Genomic DNA, 17,790 nt, shown 5'->3' with positions numbered 1-17,790 from the left:
AGTGTTTCGCCTTTATCTCCTTCTATATATTTTATAGTTTCAGGTCTTATGTCTAGTTCTTTAATCCATTTTGAGTTGGTTTTGTGCATGGTGTGAGGTAGTAATCAAGGTTTATTCTTTTGCATGTAGCTGTGTGGAGATTCCTCAACCTGCTAAAGATGGAGCTTCCATATGATCCAGCAATTCCACTCCTAGGTATTTACCCAAAGGACAAAGAAACATTAATTCAAAAGGGCACCTGCACCCCTATGTTTATAGCAGCACTATTTACAATAGCTAAGCTATGGAAACAACCCAAATGTCCAAAAATAGATGACTGGATCAAGAAGATGTGGTACATATACACAATAGAATATTACTCAGCAATCAAAAAAAGATAAACTCATGCCATTTGCAGCAACATGGATGGAGCTGGAAGGGATTATGCTCAGGGAAATAAGCCAGAAAGAAAAAGAAAAATACCGGATGGTTTCACTCCTAGCAGGAATTTAGAAAACCTAAATAAGGGACCAGGAAAAAAACCTAATTCTAGTAAAGTAAAAATCAAAATCAACAAGCAACTATAAATCAGAGACACACTGCGGGGGGGTGGGGGTGGAGGGAGAGGGAGTAGGATCAAAACAAGGGGGGTAGGAATTTTATGGGAACTATAACCAAGATGAAAATGTATACATTGTGCAAAAATGAAAATGATGTAAAAAATTTAAAAAATAAAATGAAATTAAAAAAATAAAAAGAAATAAAAATACTCTCCAGTAGAATATTAAGTGTTCAAGCTATTTTATATAAAGTCCACCAAGATAGAAGAGATAAGGAGCCTCCTGGTGGCTCAGGGGCTAAAGACAGTGCTATCAAGCTATCCCTAGCCACTGCAGCATGTGTTTGATCCCCAGCTGGCCAGGGAGCTAACCCACATGGCACAGCAGACCTCTCCTCTCTCGCCTGCTGCTCCCCCCAACAGTGTATTTCAGTGGATCTGTCTGTTCTGCTCACCAACTCTGTCTCTGGTGAATCCTCTTACCTTCCCTATACCTCTGGTCTACACCCCAGTTCTTACATGCATAAATAAATAAAATCTTTTGGAAAAAAAGTATAGAAGAGATAAACTTTTATCTCCTCCCCAGTGTTAAGGTGAGCTTGGCTGGAATCTTTATTAACAGAGGATATTTTCAGTTCTTGGTGAGGTGTACAGTTATTAGGGGACATAACTACTCCCAAGTCACATGTATTTGAGCTAGGCCCATGTCATCTCCTGCCTGAGAAATGACTTCTGATGATTGCATTACTTTCTTCTCTCCCAGTGACAGGGAATGTTTTGTGATCAGACATGAAGTATTTGGTCTTTAACTTTGTATTCTCTGTGACCGGTGTTTTGAGCATAAATCATACAATAAATGTTTCTTGGTGGCTGTATTCCCTGACATTATGAGTTACACTTCCAACCTTCATTAATACTTTACAGCTTCATTTACTATGTTATATGCTCATAGTTAGCTTAGTTTATCTATTTCAATATAAAGTCTTCATATGAAACCAACTTTAGAGTCTGTTATGAACACAGAGTGCAAAAGCCCTATCTTTATATTAGAGCACAAATATCCTTCAAGGAGAGCAATTCATTCATGCTTTACCTGTAGCTCATACCAATTTACAATATGATATAAACCACACCTTCTCTAGTTTTTTACCTGGGGTTAGTTTTTTAACATTTCCTATTGTGTGATACAAGAACTGCTCTATAGATTCAGGGTACTGAATCTGGTGGTCCACCGAGAACTGGTGCTTCAAGTGCTTATCCTGGCAAGGGACAAAGTTGGGAGTACATTGATGTGACCCCAGCAGTGAGGACCAGTCCTTTGTACAGGACAGGAAAATGCAGAAAACTTGTGAGCAGTTGATTTTTATAATGTCTTACATTACCACTGTCTGTCTACTTACACCTCATCATTTGGCTTAATATATATAAAAAGCTTACTGATGAGGTGTACCAGACAGACCTGGGTTTCGGTCACAGCTCCTAATGTACCTTTTGGCAATCTTGGGCAAGTTACTATCTCTTTCTAAAACTATTTTCTCATAGAAAGTGAGGTAATAATATATACTTTTTGGTATAGTTGGGAGGACCAAATGAAGTTAGATTTGTTAACTGTTTTGTGCAGTGTCAAGCACAAAATTGGTCTAGAGGAAGTGAGATCTATTATTATCTAAGAACCATAGAAGGTCAGGTTCCAAATACTTAGGAGAGAACCTGGCACATATTAGGATCTCTTTAAGTGCTTATGCAGATAGCTAATGCAGATTACCTGTTCAAATTTAACTTTTTTTTTTTTTTGTCAGAGCAGGAATAAATTCATCAGCAGAGGGAAAGAAATGGAAGTCATTCAGGGTTTCTTAATTTTATTAAGATAGAATTCTCATCCAGTAAAAACCATCCATTATAAGTGTGTAGTTAAGTTTTGAGAAATAAAACTGTGTAATAATCACCACTATGAGATTCGGGAGTTTTGAAACAGGGGAATCTACTAGAATTGAAAATTGAAAATCAAGGTTTGATTTTGACTAAGAAAATGGAAGCTTATTTTCCCCCTTGGGGCAGGAGGTATAGAGGATGTACATGGAGATAAATAGACCTTGGGTAACAGTGGGAGAGCCTTGAGAGCGTTCCCTAATATTATCTATCCTCCTGTGTGGTAAGAGAATAGATATGAGAAAAAGGTAAACAGGAATGAGACAGGTTATACCATAGAGTATGGAAGTTGAAAATAATTTATGTAGGTTGTGACTGACAGGGATACGTATGAGACTGCCTGGCTAGGCATTCATGACCATGTGATACAGCTAAGCTGTAGGCATGGAAAATGCAGGGACGGGAAAGATCCAAGGATGAGGATTTCTCAGGGCATAGGGATGAGGGACAGAAATACAGATAAGAGTATCTGAGGGTTTGTAAGTCATGTTGATGAACATGGGCACCAGGTGCTTAGACAAGGAAGTAAAGCCACAAGTGGGCAAAGAGGCAGGAGATAATGAAGGGGTTGAGAGAAAACGGAGGCCTTAGTGAACTCTGAGTGGGTGGGGTGAACAAGGAGGTTCTGGCTGGTTGGGTTTAACATTCCACAGGTAGACCTGAGAGATGCCAGGGTTCAGGTCACATTCACAGGAATTTGCTACTGAAGTAGGTGGAATGTAAACTGATATGTTGACAATTGATAGAAAACACAAAGAAAGGATCATGTGAACAACATTGGGCTTTTTAAAAAGCCTGCTGGTGTTTTAAAGGAGGGGACTTTTATTCAAATAAGCTGTAGCTGTTATGTTGTACACAATCCAATCAACAAATTCTACTGGTTTAACATATGTCCAGAATCTCACCACTTTTACCACCTTTTATTGCTACTATCCACTTATATGTAATTGCAATTGCATCAAAGTAGGTCTTCCTGTGAATATTGTTGCTCCCCTATAGTTTATTATCAATATAGCATGCAGAACATTTCTTTGAAAGTATAACTAGGATCAAAACACAAAAGTTTACCTCCCATATCATTCACCAAAAAAGTCCAGAGGCTTTCTAGACCTGCACTGCCAATCCCTCCTGCTCCACCCCTCTTCCCACCTTTTCCCACACACTAATCTCTGATAGTCTTCTGCTGTCCCCCTTGCTCAGTTGACTTCAACCTCATGGGTTCCTGTTACTCCTAGATCACCTCCTGCACATTTATATTACAGGACGGTTGCACTCACTGTTCTTTCTGCCAGCTAAATTTTCCTGTCATGTATCTGTGTTGTTTAGTTAATCACCTCCTTCAGTTTTTAGCTTAAATGTCACTTTCTCTCTAGGATCTTCCCTGACCATCCTATTTAATGATCTCCTCCCTTCCACACATACCTGTTCCATCCTCTGATTTATTGTTGCTAGTTGTCCAATGGTCTCTCTCTGTATATTTTTATTTATTTGTCCCTTCAACTTGCAGGTAAGCTCCACTAGATTGAGGTTTTGTCTGTTCTCCAGTACTTAGAACAATTCCTACCTCTTCATAAGTTGTCTATAAACGAATTGACTAAAGAGATATATGCTTATCACAGTAAGGTGGAATTTTAATTGAGTGCAAGCTTAGCCAGAAAGTCAAAGGAGAAAGAGACATGAAAATAGTGCCATTATTTTCTGGGAAAAGAGAAAACGAAAAGACCGAAGAAAGGAAAACCAAAAAAATACTGTTTACTAATAAATCCTTAGTAGTCCAAAGAATGAAACAGAGCAAAGGTCAGAAATAGAAAGTAAAAAGGGTGGTATACAGATTTCAGAAATATACTGGAAGCCTTGCACTTGAAGTATATATTCTTGAAAAGGCCTGCAGTCGAATTTAACATCCCTCCACATTCATACAATTGAGATTGTAAGAAACTACAGAATATCACTAGGTAGTTTTTTTTTTTTTTTTCAAATCATGGCATAAGGTTTAAGGAATCCAGCACTTGAAAGGGGCCTAATCACAAGATGTATCTTGATAAATAGACAATAAAAATTCAAAAGGAGGTCTCTTAATATGAAAAAGGGGAAAATTTACTATCATGAATATTGAAAAATTACAATGAAGTGTTAGGGAAATGAGTATGTGTGGAGAGGAGACTGGCAAAAGATAGTTAAATATAAACCTGGGTTTATTTGCAAAGCTTTAATCTTTGATAAATAGCACTTTCCTAAAGCAAATACCTTGTCCAGGGAGCTTATAACTATTTGTTTCAATATCTGGGTTATAGTCCAAATGATTTCAAATTCTGGGAGAAACTATTTGTGTAGAGTGCATTGTACTGAGTGTTAATATGACATTATATAATTGCATAATTAAATTAATTATGCCTGAATATTAAGAAGCTAGCTATTAATATGCAATTACTCAACCACACCTTACTAACTAGGAATTTGCAAATAAGTTGACCAGTTCCTTGAGGGTTTATTCACCTGCTTAGCACTTTTTTGCAGTATGTGCAATTTCCTTTCCTATAAATAATTAAAAATAAATATTAATTGAATTGAATTGAAAGATGCCAAACATGTTATATTCATTTTCAGGAAAGGTGATTATTACAAATAATTCATCCTGTACTAATTGAAATAAATTGCAAGTCAGATAATGTCCATATATATGTTTGAATATTGATGTGTTTGCCATAGGTATTCTTCTGTGAGCTGGAGTAAAGACTTGTACTACCAAAATAGAATGGAGCTGTATTCCAAAGTTATAGAAAGAAAAACTAGATTTATGGACATAATTTTCTAAATTTGCTTTTTTTCTCATTAATTGTTTTGAACTATTTGGCACCTACTACCATTTACTTATTAAAAAAATCTGGTGCAGGGCCTCCCCGGTGGCGCAGCGGTTGAGCGCTGGGTTGCGAAGCTGCTGGCTGCCTCTGCAGCGCCGTTCGATCCCCGGCTGCTCCCTAGACACCGGAGGAGGGTCCCGCATGGCGCGCAGACCTCTCCTGCCGCCCGCTGCTCCCCTCAGCAGTGTACTTTGGTCCTTCTGCCTGCTCTGCTCCCTGCTCTGGCTCTGGTGAATTCTCTCACCCTCCCGTGCTTCTGACTGTACCCAGTGCTTGTAAAAATCAATTAATCAATCAATCTTGTATAAATAAATAAATCTTAAAAAAAAAGATAATTTGTTAAAAAAATTAAAAAAAATCTGGTGCAAGAACAGAACAACTTTGCAAAATATTAGTTACACTTTACAGCGCGTACAATCTTGAGCTTGATAATCCAAATTAAGACTTAGAGAAAATAATACTTAAGATAGGAACTGTTGTCTGAAGTTAAACTGTTTTCCTTTAGAGACTGTAATTCTATTTTTGGCTTAACCCAGACCAGCCCAGATCCATGTATCTGGGTGATAAAGCACTGACTTTTGAAGACTTGCTTTACTGAAATCTGCCTTGTTGGGAATCCCTCTGCCTCTCCCATGCAAGTGCAGGAAACAGGGCTGAGAAATCTGCTCTAGTTAGAGTCACTTTGCTCATTATATGGTGCTTCTTTCTGTGGACCTTTGGGAGAAATTTTTCATTTCAAAATCAAGGAAAGTGCATCTTTGGAACAATTTTTGGAGACACTGTGTTATAAAATTGAAAAGGTTTTTATTTTTGCGTCTGATATTAAAAACTTGATGCTAAATCCAAGCCTATCCTAGCAAGGAGAAGAGCTTTATGGTATGCATTTTCATGTAATCCTTTCTTTTGTTTATTTTATTACTTCTGTTTTTGCTTTTTCTATTTTTACATTTGTTATCAAGTAGTATTTTGTGTTTTTTAAAGCAACCTTAAACTTTTTGGGAGAGCAAGATGAGAGATAAATTTATTTATTCATAATAGCACATAAAATTATGTTGTGTTTAGTCATTTGAGCTTTATTTTTTGTTAAGAGTGTGTGCTTTCTAGTTATTTTACCACCAGAAGTATGAGAACCTTTAATTTATAAAGCTGCTAGGAAGGCAGAAAATATTCTATATCATGCCTGGCAAATACCCAACCACACTATCTTCATACTAGCATGAAGATCTAGCATACTGATACTCTTTTCTAGTTTATCTCTGGCACAACTTATTTACCTTTCCCCATATCAAGCCTTCTCCACTGGAAACTAATTTGTAGTTTGCAAGTATAGTCCCTTCTCCATTTGTGAATTTTTACTTAATTTTTAAAATTATCTAATCTGTGGATAATTGACAATAATTTCTGAATTTCACACTAGCTGGTGGATTCATGTTGTAAACTAATGTTAAATAGTCCCTACTACTGAGAAAATATAATAGAACAATTAAGTCCATTGAAGAAGACAGTGCAAGCTGTTTAATTCTCTGTTTGGCCAGGATAATTGAGGTTTGACATCCATGTGAGAAAGTCTCCATAACGCTGACTATGTAGAGTTGGACTGGATTCGCCACCTACTGGTAAAAGCATAGAGTTACAGGTAGAAATAGAGCATTAAATGTACATAGAAGAAAATATAGGCGAAACACTACGTGATATGCACATCAAAGACATCTTTACAGACACATCACCCAAAGCAGTGATAGTGAAGGCAAAGATAAACAGCTGGGACTACATCAAATTAAAGAGCTTCTGCACAGCAAAAGAGACAATAACAAAAAACAAAGAGAAACCCCACTAACTGGGAGAACATTTTTGCACACAACACTAATGATAAAGGACTGATCACAAAAATCTGCAAAGAGCTGGTGAAACTCAACAACAACAAAGAAAATAATCCAGTCAAAAAATGGGCAGAAGAGCTAAAAAGAAACTTCTCTGAAGAGGAAATGCAAATGGCCAACAGGCATATGAAAAAATGTTCAACATCACTTGTAATCAGGGAAATGCAAATCAAAACTACCATGAGATACCATCTTACACCAGTGAGAATGGCACATATTAAAAAAACTAGCAACAACAAATGTTGGCGAGGGTGCGGAGAAAAAGGAACTGTCCTGCACTGTTGGTGGGAGTGCAAACTGGTCCAACCACTATGGAGAGCTGTGTGGAGATTTCTGGACCTACTAAACATAGAGCTTCCATATGATCCAGCAATTCCACTCCTAGGTATTTACCCAAAGGACACAGAAACATCAATTCCAAAGAATACCTGCACCCCTATGTTTATAGCAGCACTATTTACAATAGCTAAGCTTTGGAAACAGCCCAAATACCCAAAAATAGATGACTGGATCAAGAAGATGTGGTACATATATACCATGGAATATTACTCAGCATTCAAAAAAGATAAACACATGCAATTTGCAGCAACATGGATGGCGCTAGAAGGGATCATGCTCAGCGAAATAAGCCAGAAAGAAAAAGAAAAATACCGGATGGTCTCACTCATAGCAGGAATCTAGAAAATTTAAATAAGGGACCAGGAAAATGAATAAGAAAGTGAAAATCAAAATCAACAAAAATCTATGAAACAGAGACACTTTTGGGGGGGTGGGGGGTGGGAGGGGAGGGATTGGGGTCAGAATGGGGGGGTTGCAATTGTATGGGGAATATAAAAATAAAATTTATTATTTAAAAAAAAAAAACAGCAGGAATACCTCAACAACAACAACAAAAAAAAAGTACAACACTTGTATGTACTTAATACTACTGAACTGCATAATTATAAAACTTACCATTTCAACCATCTTTATTATATGCATATTAACACAAACTAATGACAAGGTAGTCAATACAGCATAAATTAATAATTTTTCATAATTAATAACATTAATTTATAGTGTATCACATTTATCTTATTATTATTAATGTAATAATACCTATAGAGTGTTACTATGTGCCAAATACTATTCTAAGCACTTTACACAAAAACATATAACATTTTTCACTATTTCCCCAAGACCAATCAGAAAATAAATTTTACATTTTCTTCTATGTCATATCTGAAAATAGAATGATCACATTATAGGCTTCAGAAAAGTCTATTTTCTGAGGCTTTTGAAAACATCCTTAGTCAACAAGGAGGAACTCTGTTAGAAAGCAGTGGGGAGATAAATAGAAAGGAAGGTAAACCTATTGCCAAATTTAATGCTCCTCCCCCAAAGACAGGTGATCTATACATCCTTCCTGAGATATTAAGAAGCTTCCCCTAAGTGTAAAACATGAAAATAGAGATAAATTTGGGGTAGTGTAAATAAATGTAGGCCACTGATAAAACAAAACAAAACAAAATAATCACATAAACTCATCACTATCCAAATATATCCATGTGATTATCTCATCAACTGTCAATCAATTTCCCCACATATGACAGATAACAGTGGCACACCCTTGAGTAGTTCTATCCAACATTGTATTGGGCTGGTCCAGGAGTTGGTTCCCCTACAGAGTGCAGCTGAAGTGAAGCTGTGCTGGTTCTGGATCAAGCCTTTAAAAGGACTGGCATCTTTGAACATTTGCTTTTGGGAACCTGAAATTCTCTATAAGAAGCCCAGCTTCCCTGTCTGAGATATCAAATGGAATTTCCATTCGGTGAAACCATGTAATAAGAAGAGCACCTGAAAACTATTTATTTTCATTAACTAATCAAAGTTTTCTTACATAGTTGTAGTCCCCATGGTTCTCCCACCACCATACCATCACCATATTTGTGTACCATTGCCATATTCCCTTGTGCTCTTCCCTCTGCTATTTTGACTCCACTGCACCCCCCTCATTTGCTGTATGCCTCAGTTCTATGGTAAGATTTCTAGTTTCTACTTTTCCTTTTGTTTGGTTTTTCTATATCCCACATATAAGCGAGATCATCTAGTATTTGTCTTTTTCCTTCTTACTTATTACAGTTAGCATAATCCCTTCCAGCTCTATCCATGTTGCCACAAATGGCATGAGTTTGTCTTTTTTGATCACTGAGTAATATTCCATTGTATAGATATACCACACATTTTCAATCCATTAATCTATTTTGGGGCATTTGGGTTGTTTCCATCTTGGCTACTGTAACTAGTGCTGCAATAAACGTAGGAGTGCAGGTTTCCTTTTGAATTAGTATTTTTTTGTCCTTTGGATAGATTCCTGGGAGTGGAATTGCTGGATCATATGGTAGATCTATTTTTAGTGTTCTGGAAAGCTCCACACAGCTTTCCATAGTGGCAGGACCAGTTTACATTCCCATGAAGAGTATAAGAGAGTTCCTTAATTCCATATGCTTTCTAGAATTTGTTGTTTCTGGTTTTTTAAAATGTGGACCTGGGCCTCCCCGGTGGCGCAGCGGTTGAGCGCTGGGTTGCGAAGCTGCCCGCGGCCTCTGTGGTGCCGGTTCAATTCCCCGGCTGCTCCCCGGCCACCGGAGGAGGGTCCCGCATGGTGCGCAGACCTCTCCTGCCGCCCGCTGCTCCCCTCAGCAGTGTACTTCGGTCCTTCTGCCTGCTCTGCTCCCCGCTCTGGCTCTGGTGGATTCTCTCACCCTCCCGCGCTTCTGACTGTACCCAGTGCTTATATAAATAAATAAATAAATAAATAAATAAATAAATAAATAAATAAATAAATAAATAAAATCTTAAAAAAAAAATATTACTATCTTTTAAAAAAAAATAAAATAAAATGTGGACCATTCTTACTGGAGTGAGGTGGTATCTTATTTGCATTTCCCTAGTAATTAGTGATGTTCAACAATTTTCTTTTTTTTTAAGATTTATTTATTTATGCATATAAGAACTGGCCAGAGATGCAGGGGCTGAGAGGATTCACCAGAGACACAGCAGGGAACAGAACAGGGAGACCAACTAAAACACACTGCTGGGGGGGAGCAGTGAGCCAGACAGAAGAGATCTGCTGCACCAACTGAATTAGCTCCTTGGTGGGGCATGGAACTGCAGTGCCTGGGGATATCTTCACAGTGCTGAGCCTTAATCCCTTGCACCACCAGAGAATCCCTGAACAGATTTTCATATACCTATTGGCCATTTGTATTTCTTCTTTGGAGAAGTGTCTTTTTAGTTCTTCTACCCACTTTTTGACTGGGTTATTTGCTTTGTTTTTGTTGAATTGTGTAAGTTCTTTGTAGATCTTTGCTATCAGTCCTTTATCTGTCATATGGTGTGCAAATATTTTCTCCTATTCCATAGGATGTCTCTTTGTTTTGATTATTGTATCTTTTGATGTACAGAAGCTTTTTAGTTTGCTATATAGTCCCAGTTGTTTATCTTCTCCTTTGTTTGCCTTGCTTCTGGAGAAGAACCCTCAAAGATGTTCCTGAAGTTTTTTGTCTATGTTTTCTTCTATATATATATATTCTTTCTTCTATATATTTTCTTCTATATATTTTATGGTGTTAGTTCTTACATTCAAGTCTTTTATCCATTTTGAGTTGATTTTTGTATATGGTATTAGATAGTAGTCTAGTTTCATTCTTTTGCATGTTGCAGTCCAGTTTTCCCAGCACCATTTATTGACAAGGCTTCCCTGGGAACCAGAAACATTTTGGAGAGGGAGACAGGACAGACTACCCCAGCATTTAGTTGAGCTTCCTGATGACTCTGGCTTAACCACTGTCTGATTGTACCCTCACAGGGGACCCAAATGAAATCAAGCAGTAAAACTGCCCAGCTGAACAGTCATGCCACAATGACATGATAATACCTTTATTGTTGCTTTTAGCACTAAATTTTGAGATGGTTTGTTCATCGGTTACTGTCTATTCCAAGTAACTTAAAGGATGTCAAAAAGTCCCCCAGGCTTGCTATGTCTTAGGATCATTGGATGCCAAGTTCTCAGGGCAGGGAATGCTAAAAGGGGCAATGTCTGAGGTAGAGAGAGGGGTAGGTTGGATAAACAGAGAGAAGGGCACTGAATGAGAACTTCAACTGCTTGCCAGATTGGTTTGGTGCCAGTTCTAGCACGAATGGCTGCATCTGAGTAATAGTTCCAGTGCTTTGTTCACAGGTAGTGGCTTTCCCTTAGGTGAACCTATGTTTTTAAATAGTATTTCATATAATGCCAGCTAGAAGGAAGTCAAGGTTACATGTTCAGTTTTATCAGAGTGGTTTTGGTTTCATTCCATGTCTAATGACCCCCTAACTTGAATATCAATATGTGCAGCCCAAGGGAGATCAGACCTGATTCACAAGTCTAAGAGGACTTCTGAAAACACGCTGACTCATATCTTTACTCATGGAGGGTCAGAAAAATCATTGTCATTTAGGTGGGTTAGGGTATTTTAAGAACTAGTAGTTTCACATGGTAAGATTTTTTTCCCCCCCTTTCTACTGCTGGGAAAAGCCAATGAAAAATCATATTTGTTTTCTTTATTTTCTTTATTTTTTTTAAGAGTTATTTACACAAGAACTGGGGTACAGGTCAGAGGCATGGGAGGGTGAGAGAATTCACCAGAGAGAGCGGGGAGCAGAACAGGCAGACGGACCAAAGACACTTCTGAGGGGAGCAGTGGGTGAGGCAGAAGAGGTCTGCCACACCATGTGGGTTTCACCCTGGCCGGCCGGGAATCGAACCCACGCTACAGAGGCTGTGGACAGCTTCAAAGCACAGCGCTTAACTCGCTGCGCCACCCGGTAGGCCCCTTTCTTTACTTTAAAATCATAGTTCTTTCAAAGAAATGTAGCAGTGAAAGCTAGCCAGGTCAATAAATGGTTTAAGAAAGTAATCTTTTTATTAATGTGAATGAAATTTAAAAGAATGGTAATGAAGCATGCTAACTACATGAGTCTTACTTTACACAATATACTTCATCATTGTGGAAGAAGAGCCATTTTCTTGTTGGTTCTTAATCCTTTCCCATGTATTTTCAAGTTAATGTAGGAGTAATAGTACTGCCTCGCCTAATGGAAGCAAGGAGTTGCATTATAAAAGTTTCATATATAAAATTTCATTCTCCTATAGAAAATAAAGGAAATAGTAGAAAATCATTAACATTTGAAATAGCTATAATATCCATTGCCCACTCTAAATGGTTTTTATATTTAAGGGCCCCTCCTATCTTTTTGAATATTCAATTCTAGTAAATATCACAGCCAAAGAGTTCTAGTCGAAGGGTAATACTTTGATTCCATGTCTTAGGAATGATGCGGATAAACCTGGAAATAATTGGTGGGTTGAAAAAGTTCTTCACATGTCCTTTAGTATTACTGTTTCCTTCAAAAATCTGAAAGTAAAATGAGAGAAAATCTTTAATGATGGTATAATGGGTATAAAAATTTTACATCTTTTAAAAATCTTTTTAATTCAAACTGAGGACATTAGTGAACATGCCTGACATTATCATAGAGATATTCTTCAATTAATTATGAAATCACACACCAGATAGACAGACTCCTGTCTGTCTCACCTCACCGGGATCTAAGTTAAATTAGGGAAAAATGAAGAAACCTGACATGGTACTGTGGAAAAGCTCTGTGACTTTGAACAAATTACAATCTCTGTTTCTCCATTTCATCACTGGTGAAATAGAGATAAGAAAATTTATCTCACAGAAGTTTCTGTGAAAACTTTGAAAAAGTATGTAAGCATATGTTGAATGCCTAGTAAGTGCCAAAAAGGGAACACTAATAAATGGTGAATTATCACTAACATATAAAATAAAGTACAAACATGAACTTTTTAATCCTTTTCAGCATATGCCCTATATCCTCATTTAGACTGAATTTTATGCCTTTCTTTTTTGTGCATCCTCAGCAAGTTCCCCAAGATTTACACATAATGGAAGCTAAATCACTAGTTTTGACAATAACTATCCTGATGTGAGAACATGCTTGCACAGTGAGAAATAAAACAACCAATGCACCCACATGGGGCTTAAAAAGAAAAAAATTAAATTCATTAATGAGATAAGTGTTAAGCCCATGGTAGACATTCAGCAAAAGTTCACTCCTTCTTGTGTCGCCCCATCCTACTAGCTTCAGCCCAGGTATTGGAATTGGGCTCATTGGGTATTGGAATATTAGGTTCATCTCCTTGGTTTTACCTTTAGTAGCATTTTTAAAATCACATAAGTAGGAATTTAGGAGTGTAATGAAATACTTCATCTTGTAGAAAGTTTGTCTCCTTGCCAGTAAAGATACAATTGTTTTCTGCTTAGTGAGAATATGATACAGAAAGTTTTATGGTCATGGATGTTTAATTAGTCATGAATAATAGGTATATCCAAGGCAATGCTAATATATTTTTATTTCACAGTGGGACCTTTTCTAGCCCCTATTATAGACTGTATTTTTTGTGTCCTCCCAAATTCATATATCAAAACCTTCAATCCCCAATAGGATGGTATTAGGAGGCCAGGGTATTTGGAGGGTAATTAGGATTATATTAGGTCATGAGGGTGGAATCCTCAAGATGAGATTAAAATGCTTATAAAAAGAGAAGATACCTCCTTCCTTCCCTCCCTCTTCCTCTCCACACACCAAGGAAGGTCATACAAGAACACACCCAGGAAGAGTACCATCAGCAAGAACCTGACCATAACTGGCACCCTTGCCTAGGACTCTAACTTTTAGAACTGTGACAAATAGTGCATGTCAAGTCACCCATTCTATGGTAATTTACAGTAACTTAGGCTGACCTACAACCCTTCAGCAGTTAGCTCTATCATAGCTAAGTAAGCTTCACATCAACCCCTGTCTTTTTCCTGTTTCACAGGGAGTAGGTAGGGGCTCTGTTCCTGTCCCAAGACAAGCTACCTGCAGAGCTAGGATTTAGAAACTTAAAAAGACAGTGCATGTCAGTACATATTTGTCAAGTGTAGAGAACCATTTACAAATACAATGTACTATTATTATCATAATAAAGTTTTTAAATTGTTTTCTTTTTGCCAAGCTCCCACCTTGTCCACCATGGAGGATTTCTGCCTATAAGGTTTCCATTCCACTCCCTGGTCACTGTACTGGATGGTGTAGCTCTTCACATACATTTCAGAGGACAGAGACTTGCAACCCTGGGTTACAATTGCAGTTATCTTCTTGATTTTGAGCAGATCAATTTGTAACCACTGTTTGATATTATTTGCCTATGAAAATGATAACACATGGATAAGATAGATTTTTTAGACTAAGACAACTCAGAAATGCATAGAGTTCAAGAGGATTTTGTTTCTATCTCATCACTTAAAATACTCTATCTGCTAAAAGCTTTCCTTGTTCTGTTTGCTTTCACAGCACATATATAAACATCTGCTGGAGTATTTCACATATTGTACAATAATTATTTACTTGTTCATATCCCTTACTCTTTGAGAGCATATTTAGTTTTGCTTCTCATGATACATAGTGCACCATTTGCATTCAACAAATTCTTTTTGAATAAGTAAATGAATTCTACTTGAGAAAACATTAAATTCCTATATTATCTGTCAATATTATTCTCTCAAGTGGACTTACTTAAATAAAATGACACTATGGGAAAGGTTTTAATAATCTTGTTATTTAATCTATGTTAGAAAAGTCCTACCTTTTTTCTTCCATGGCTAATGTTAATAGAAGTATTCCAATTTCTTTTTTGATATTTCAAGTAAATGTAATATTTGAGACACCTGGTAAGACCATATCTATGACATAGTGTGGCATAGTAATTATCCTGTTTCTGGTTTAAAAAAATGTCTAATCATTTGTCTGGTGATATGTACTCAGAGGAAGCCGATCAGGAGAATGAATTGAGTTTTGGAGTAATCAAAGATGAATTTTCACCTTTGGGAGACTGGTCATAGTTTCATTCGACTCTATATGAAATAATGAATATTTCCACTCAGTAGTGGATGTCTGTGTGAGCACATATGTATGTATACAAATACTATCTGTGTTTTAAAGCAAATTAATTGAATTAAAATTATTATGTAGATAATATTTTGCTAGTTTCTTACTACTATCTAGTGATATCTGGTGGTTTTATTTTAGTGTGTCTTCAAATCAAGGTGGTCCTAGTGATACAGAGTGTGGTTAACGAGAGAATTTTTTAAGCAAAAACAATTTTTGTGGACATACAAGAGGTAGAGGTGTGAATGCCTGCATATGTGTGGCTTAAATTTTCAGCTTCTCTAAAGAAACCTATAAAGACATTTAATCTAATAGGTTAAGTCAAACAAATATCAGTAGATCTGACCTAGAATTACAGGTGAAAATGACAGCATTAAAAAATTAAATTTAGAACTTTTATTACATCATATAGACAATGAACAAATTACATGCAGAGCCAGCTTTTAAAAAGGCTATCAAATTGGAGGATAGTGTGACAAGATTTCTCTACAAACAGCTCTAAGTCATTGGGAATGATTAAACTGCATCCCCTCTCTCTTTAACTTTTTATTTGTATTGTTTATATTTTATATAAATATAACATTGTTACTTTTATCGTTCTCCTTTGGGTCTCATTTTCCATTCCCCCAGCACCCCTGCACAATTGCAAAATGAGGTGCTTGGGTTACTTTAAATGATAGAAGGAGCACTGAGTTGGTTATGGGGAAATGGAATTCCTGAATCTGCCATCAGGCTAAGCTAAAATATTTCATCTCTTTTGTGCTTAGATTTTAAAGAAAAAGTCTTAATAGATGCTTTGTAAAGCCCCTCACCTTTTTAACATCCAGTAATTCTTTCTTTATTAGAAAGACACAGACATTGGCTCCCCAGACTATCTGTACGGAGTCTAAATTTCTCTTTTATTCCGTTAGCACCACAGTTCCCTTTTCCTCTCTTGTGTCCTAATTTAAGGACAGGACCTAGAATCCTATAGAGTCCAGAAAATTGGAGAATTAGGTATCTTAAGGGAGGGAAATAGGAGGGTAGAAATTAGGGAACTTGAACTTTAGCTGACAAGATGGTTCTGAATTCTGATTCCATTCTGATTTTGCCAGCCAGGTGAAGAGTGAAATAAAAATGAATCCACCAACAGTTACCCTTTAATTAAGTCACTTGAATATCAGGGGCAATACAACTCTCTTGGAGGCATTTTCTAAACTTAGATCACTGGTTTAGAACTCTGGATTTACAGCATTTCATATTCAAAGGGGATATTCACCTTGGCTTGCCAGGCATTCACACGGCCCTGGGCATTAAGACGGGCACGGAAAGGTTCCCAGTAATCTCCCCACCAAGATTTTTTAAATGAGGAAGCTGTGATTTGCGTGTTTTCTATCTTTCCACTTTCCATACCAAGTGGTGTAGAACATCCTATCAAAAGAAAAGTAAGGTGATTAATTACACCCCACCAATATTCCCCACATAATGTTTTGCAGTGTAGAAATAGTATTGTATTACTACCAAGTTATAACGAAAACATCCAGCACAAAAATATTGTCTCAAGTGCCAAATCCTTTTTTCAAGTTTTCCATGTATTATTTAATACTCTTAATTATCTCCATTTTACAAATGAGAAAACAAAAGCACAGCAAGAAAAAAAAATACTTGCCTAAAGTTGTCACTGCTAGAAGAATCAGAAATTCAATTTAAGCCTTGGTAGTCTGATATCACAGTCTCAATATCTAAACTTATTTCTGTTCTCAAGGGAGTCATGGAACCTTATGTTTGCTTTGAAGTAGACAATATACTTATATTACTAGGTATATAAAATCATTCTGTTTCTTCTAGCAAACTACAAAGAAGACATAGTGGATGCTTGGTAGTCAAATTTAATCTTTTCCTTTCAATTCTTTATGGGTGATTCATGGTATATATCTTTTGAAATTTTGCCAGGGCATGTATTTGAACATCATAAGCAGCAAGGATAAACTGTGAGTATAAGATACATAGGCAGTGGGAATACCCAGCTGTCTGTCTTCCTCCATCAGCATGATAATGATGATGATGATGATGATGATGTGATGCTCTGCTCTTGTTAGGAAATCATGGAGACATTTTTCTGAAGTGATACTTTATATTCTCCATTAAAAAAAAAGCCTTTCATAGAAGAAAGCCCACTGCTAATACTAGTTATACAGATACCAAGAAAGTGAAGAGAAAAAGAGTAATGCTTCTTGTATAGAAAATAGAGGTTTTAAATAGATTAATAGAGTTGAAAGTCACATTTGAGAGTAGTTTGACTCTATAATCTTACAAAGTACCAATGATATCATATACCATGTGGGGAAAAGCCCACTGATTTATGGAGCAGTTTCAAGGGTGAAGTTCTTACCTGTATAAAATTTGCATTGTTTCTCTGCTAATTGGCAAAATGTCCCTATCACTATCCCTCAGGAATATTAAGAGTGTACTATATTCCATTACTGGATTTGATAAGAAACTATTTCCAAATTTCAAATACTTTCTCCACTGTAGGCCAAGGCTTCTTCTGTCCACCCTGAGAGAA

The 17,790-nt window shown here is 36.9% G+C and overlaps 1 protein-coding gene across 1 annotated transcript in view; it reads right to left on the bottom strand.

Moving 5' to 3' along the window:
• Positions 1 to 12,455: 12,455 nt before the first annotated feature.
• Positions 12,456 to 17,790, bottom strand: part of F5 (coagulation factor V) — a gene marked incomplete at its 5' end in the record, with an annotated part of 72,682 nt that continues 67,347 nt past the window's right edge. Inside the window, 3 exons of the mRNA XM_084250613.1 lie at positions 12,456 to 12,646; positions 14,321 to 14,503; positions 16,504 to 16,655. Of these exons, the coding sequence (XP_084106739.1) occupies positions 12,500 to 12,646; positions 14,321 to 14,503; positions 16,504 to 16,655 (482 nt within the window). The 3' untranslated portion in view covers positions 12,456 to 12,499. The remainder of the gene's footprint in view (positions 12,647 to 14,320; positions 14,504 to 16,503; positions 16,656 to 17,790) is intronic.

This window comes from Talpa europaea (genome assembly GCF_964194135.1).
Source record: "Talpa europaea genome assembly, chromosome: 12".
Lineage (NCBI taxonomy): Eukaryota > Metazoa > Chordata > Mammalia > Eulipotyphla > Talpidae > Talpa > Talpa europaea.
Note: the sequence above shows the minus strand (reverse complement) of the source record. Positions and strands in the feature narration are given on the sequence as shown.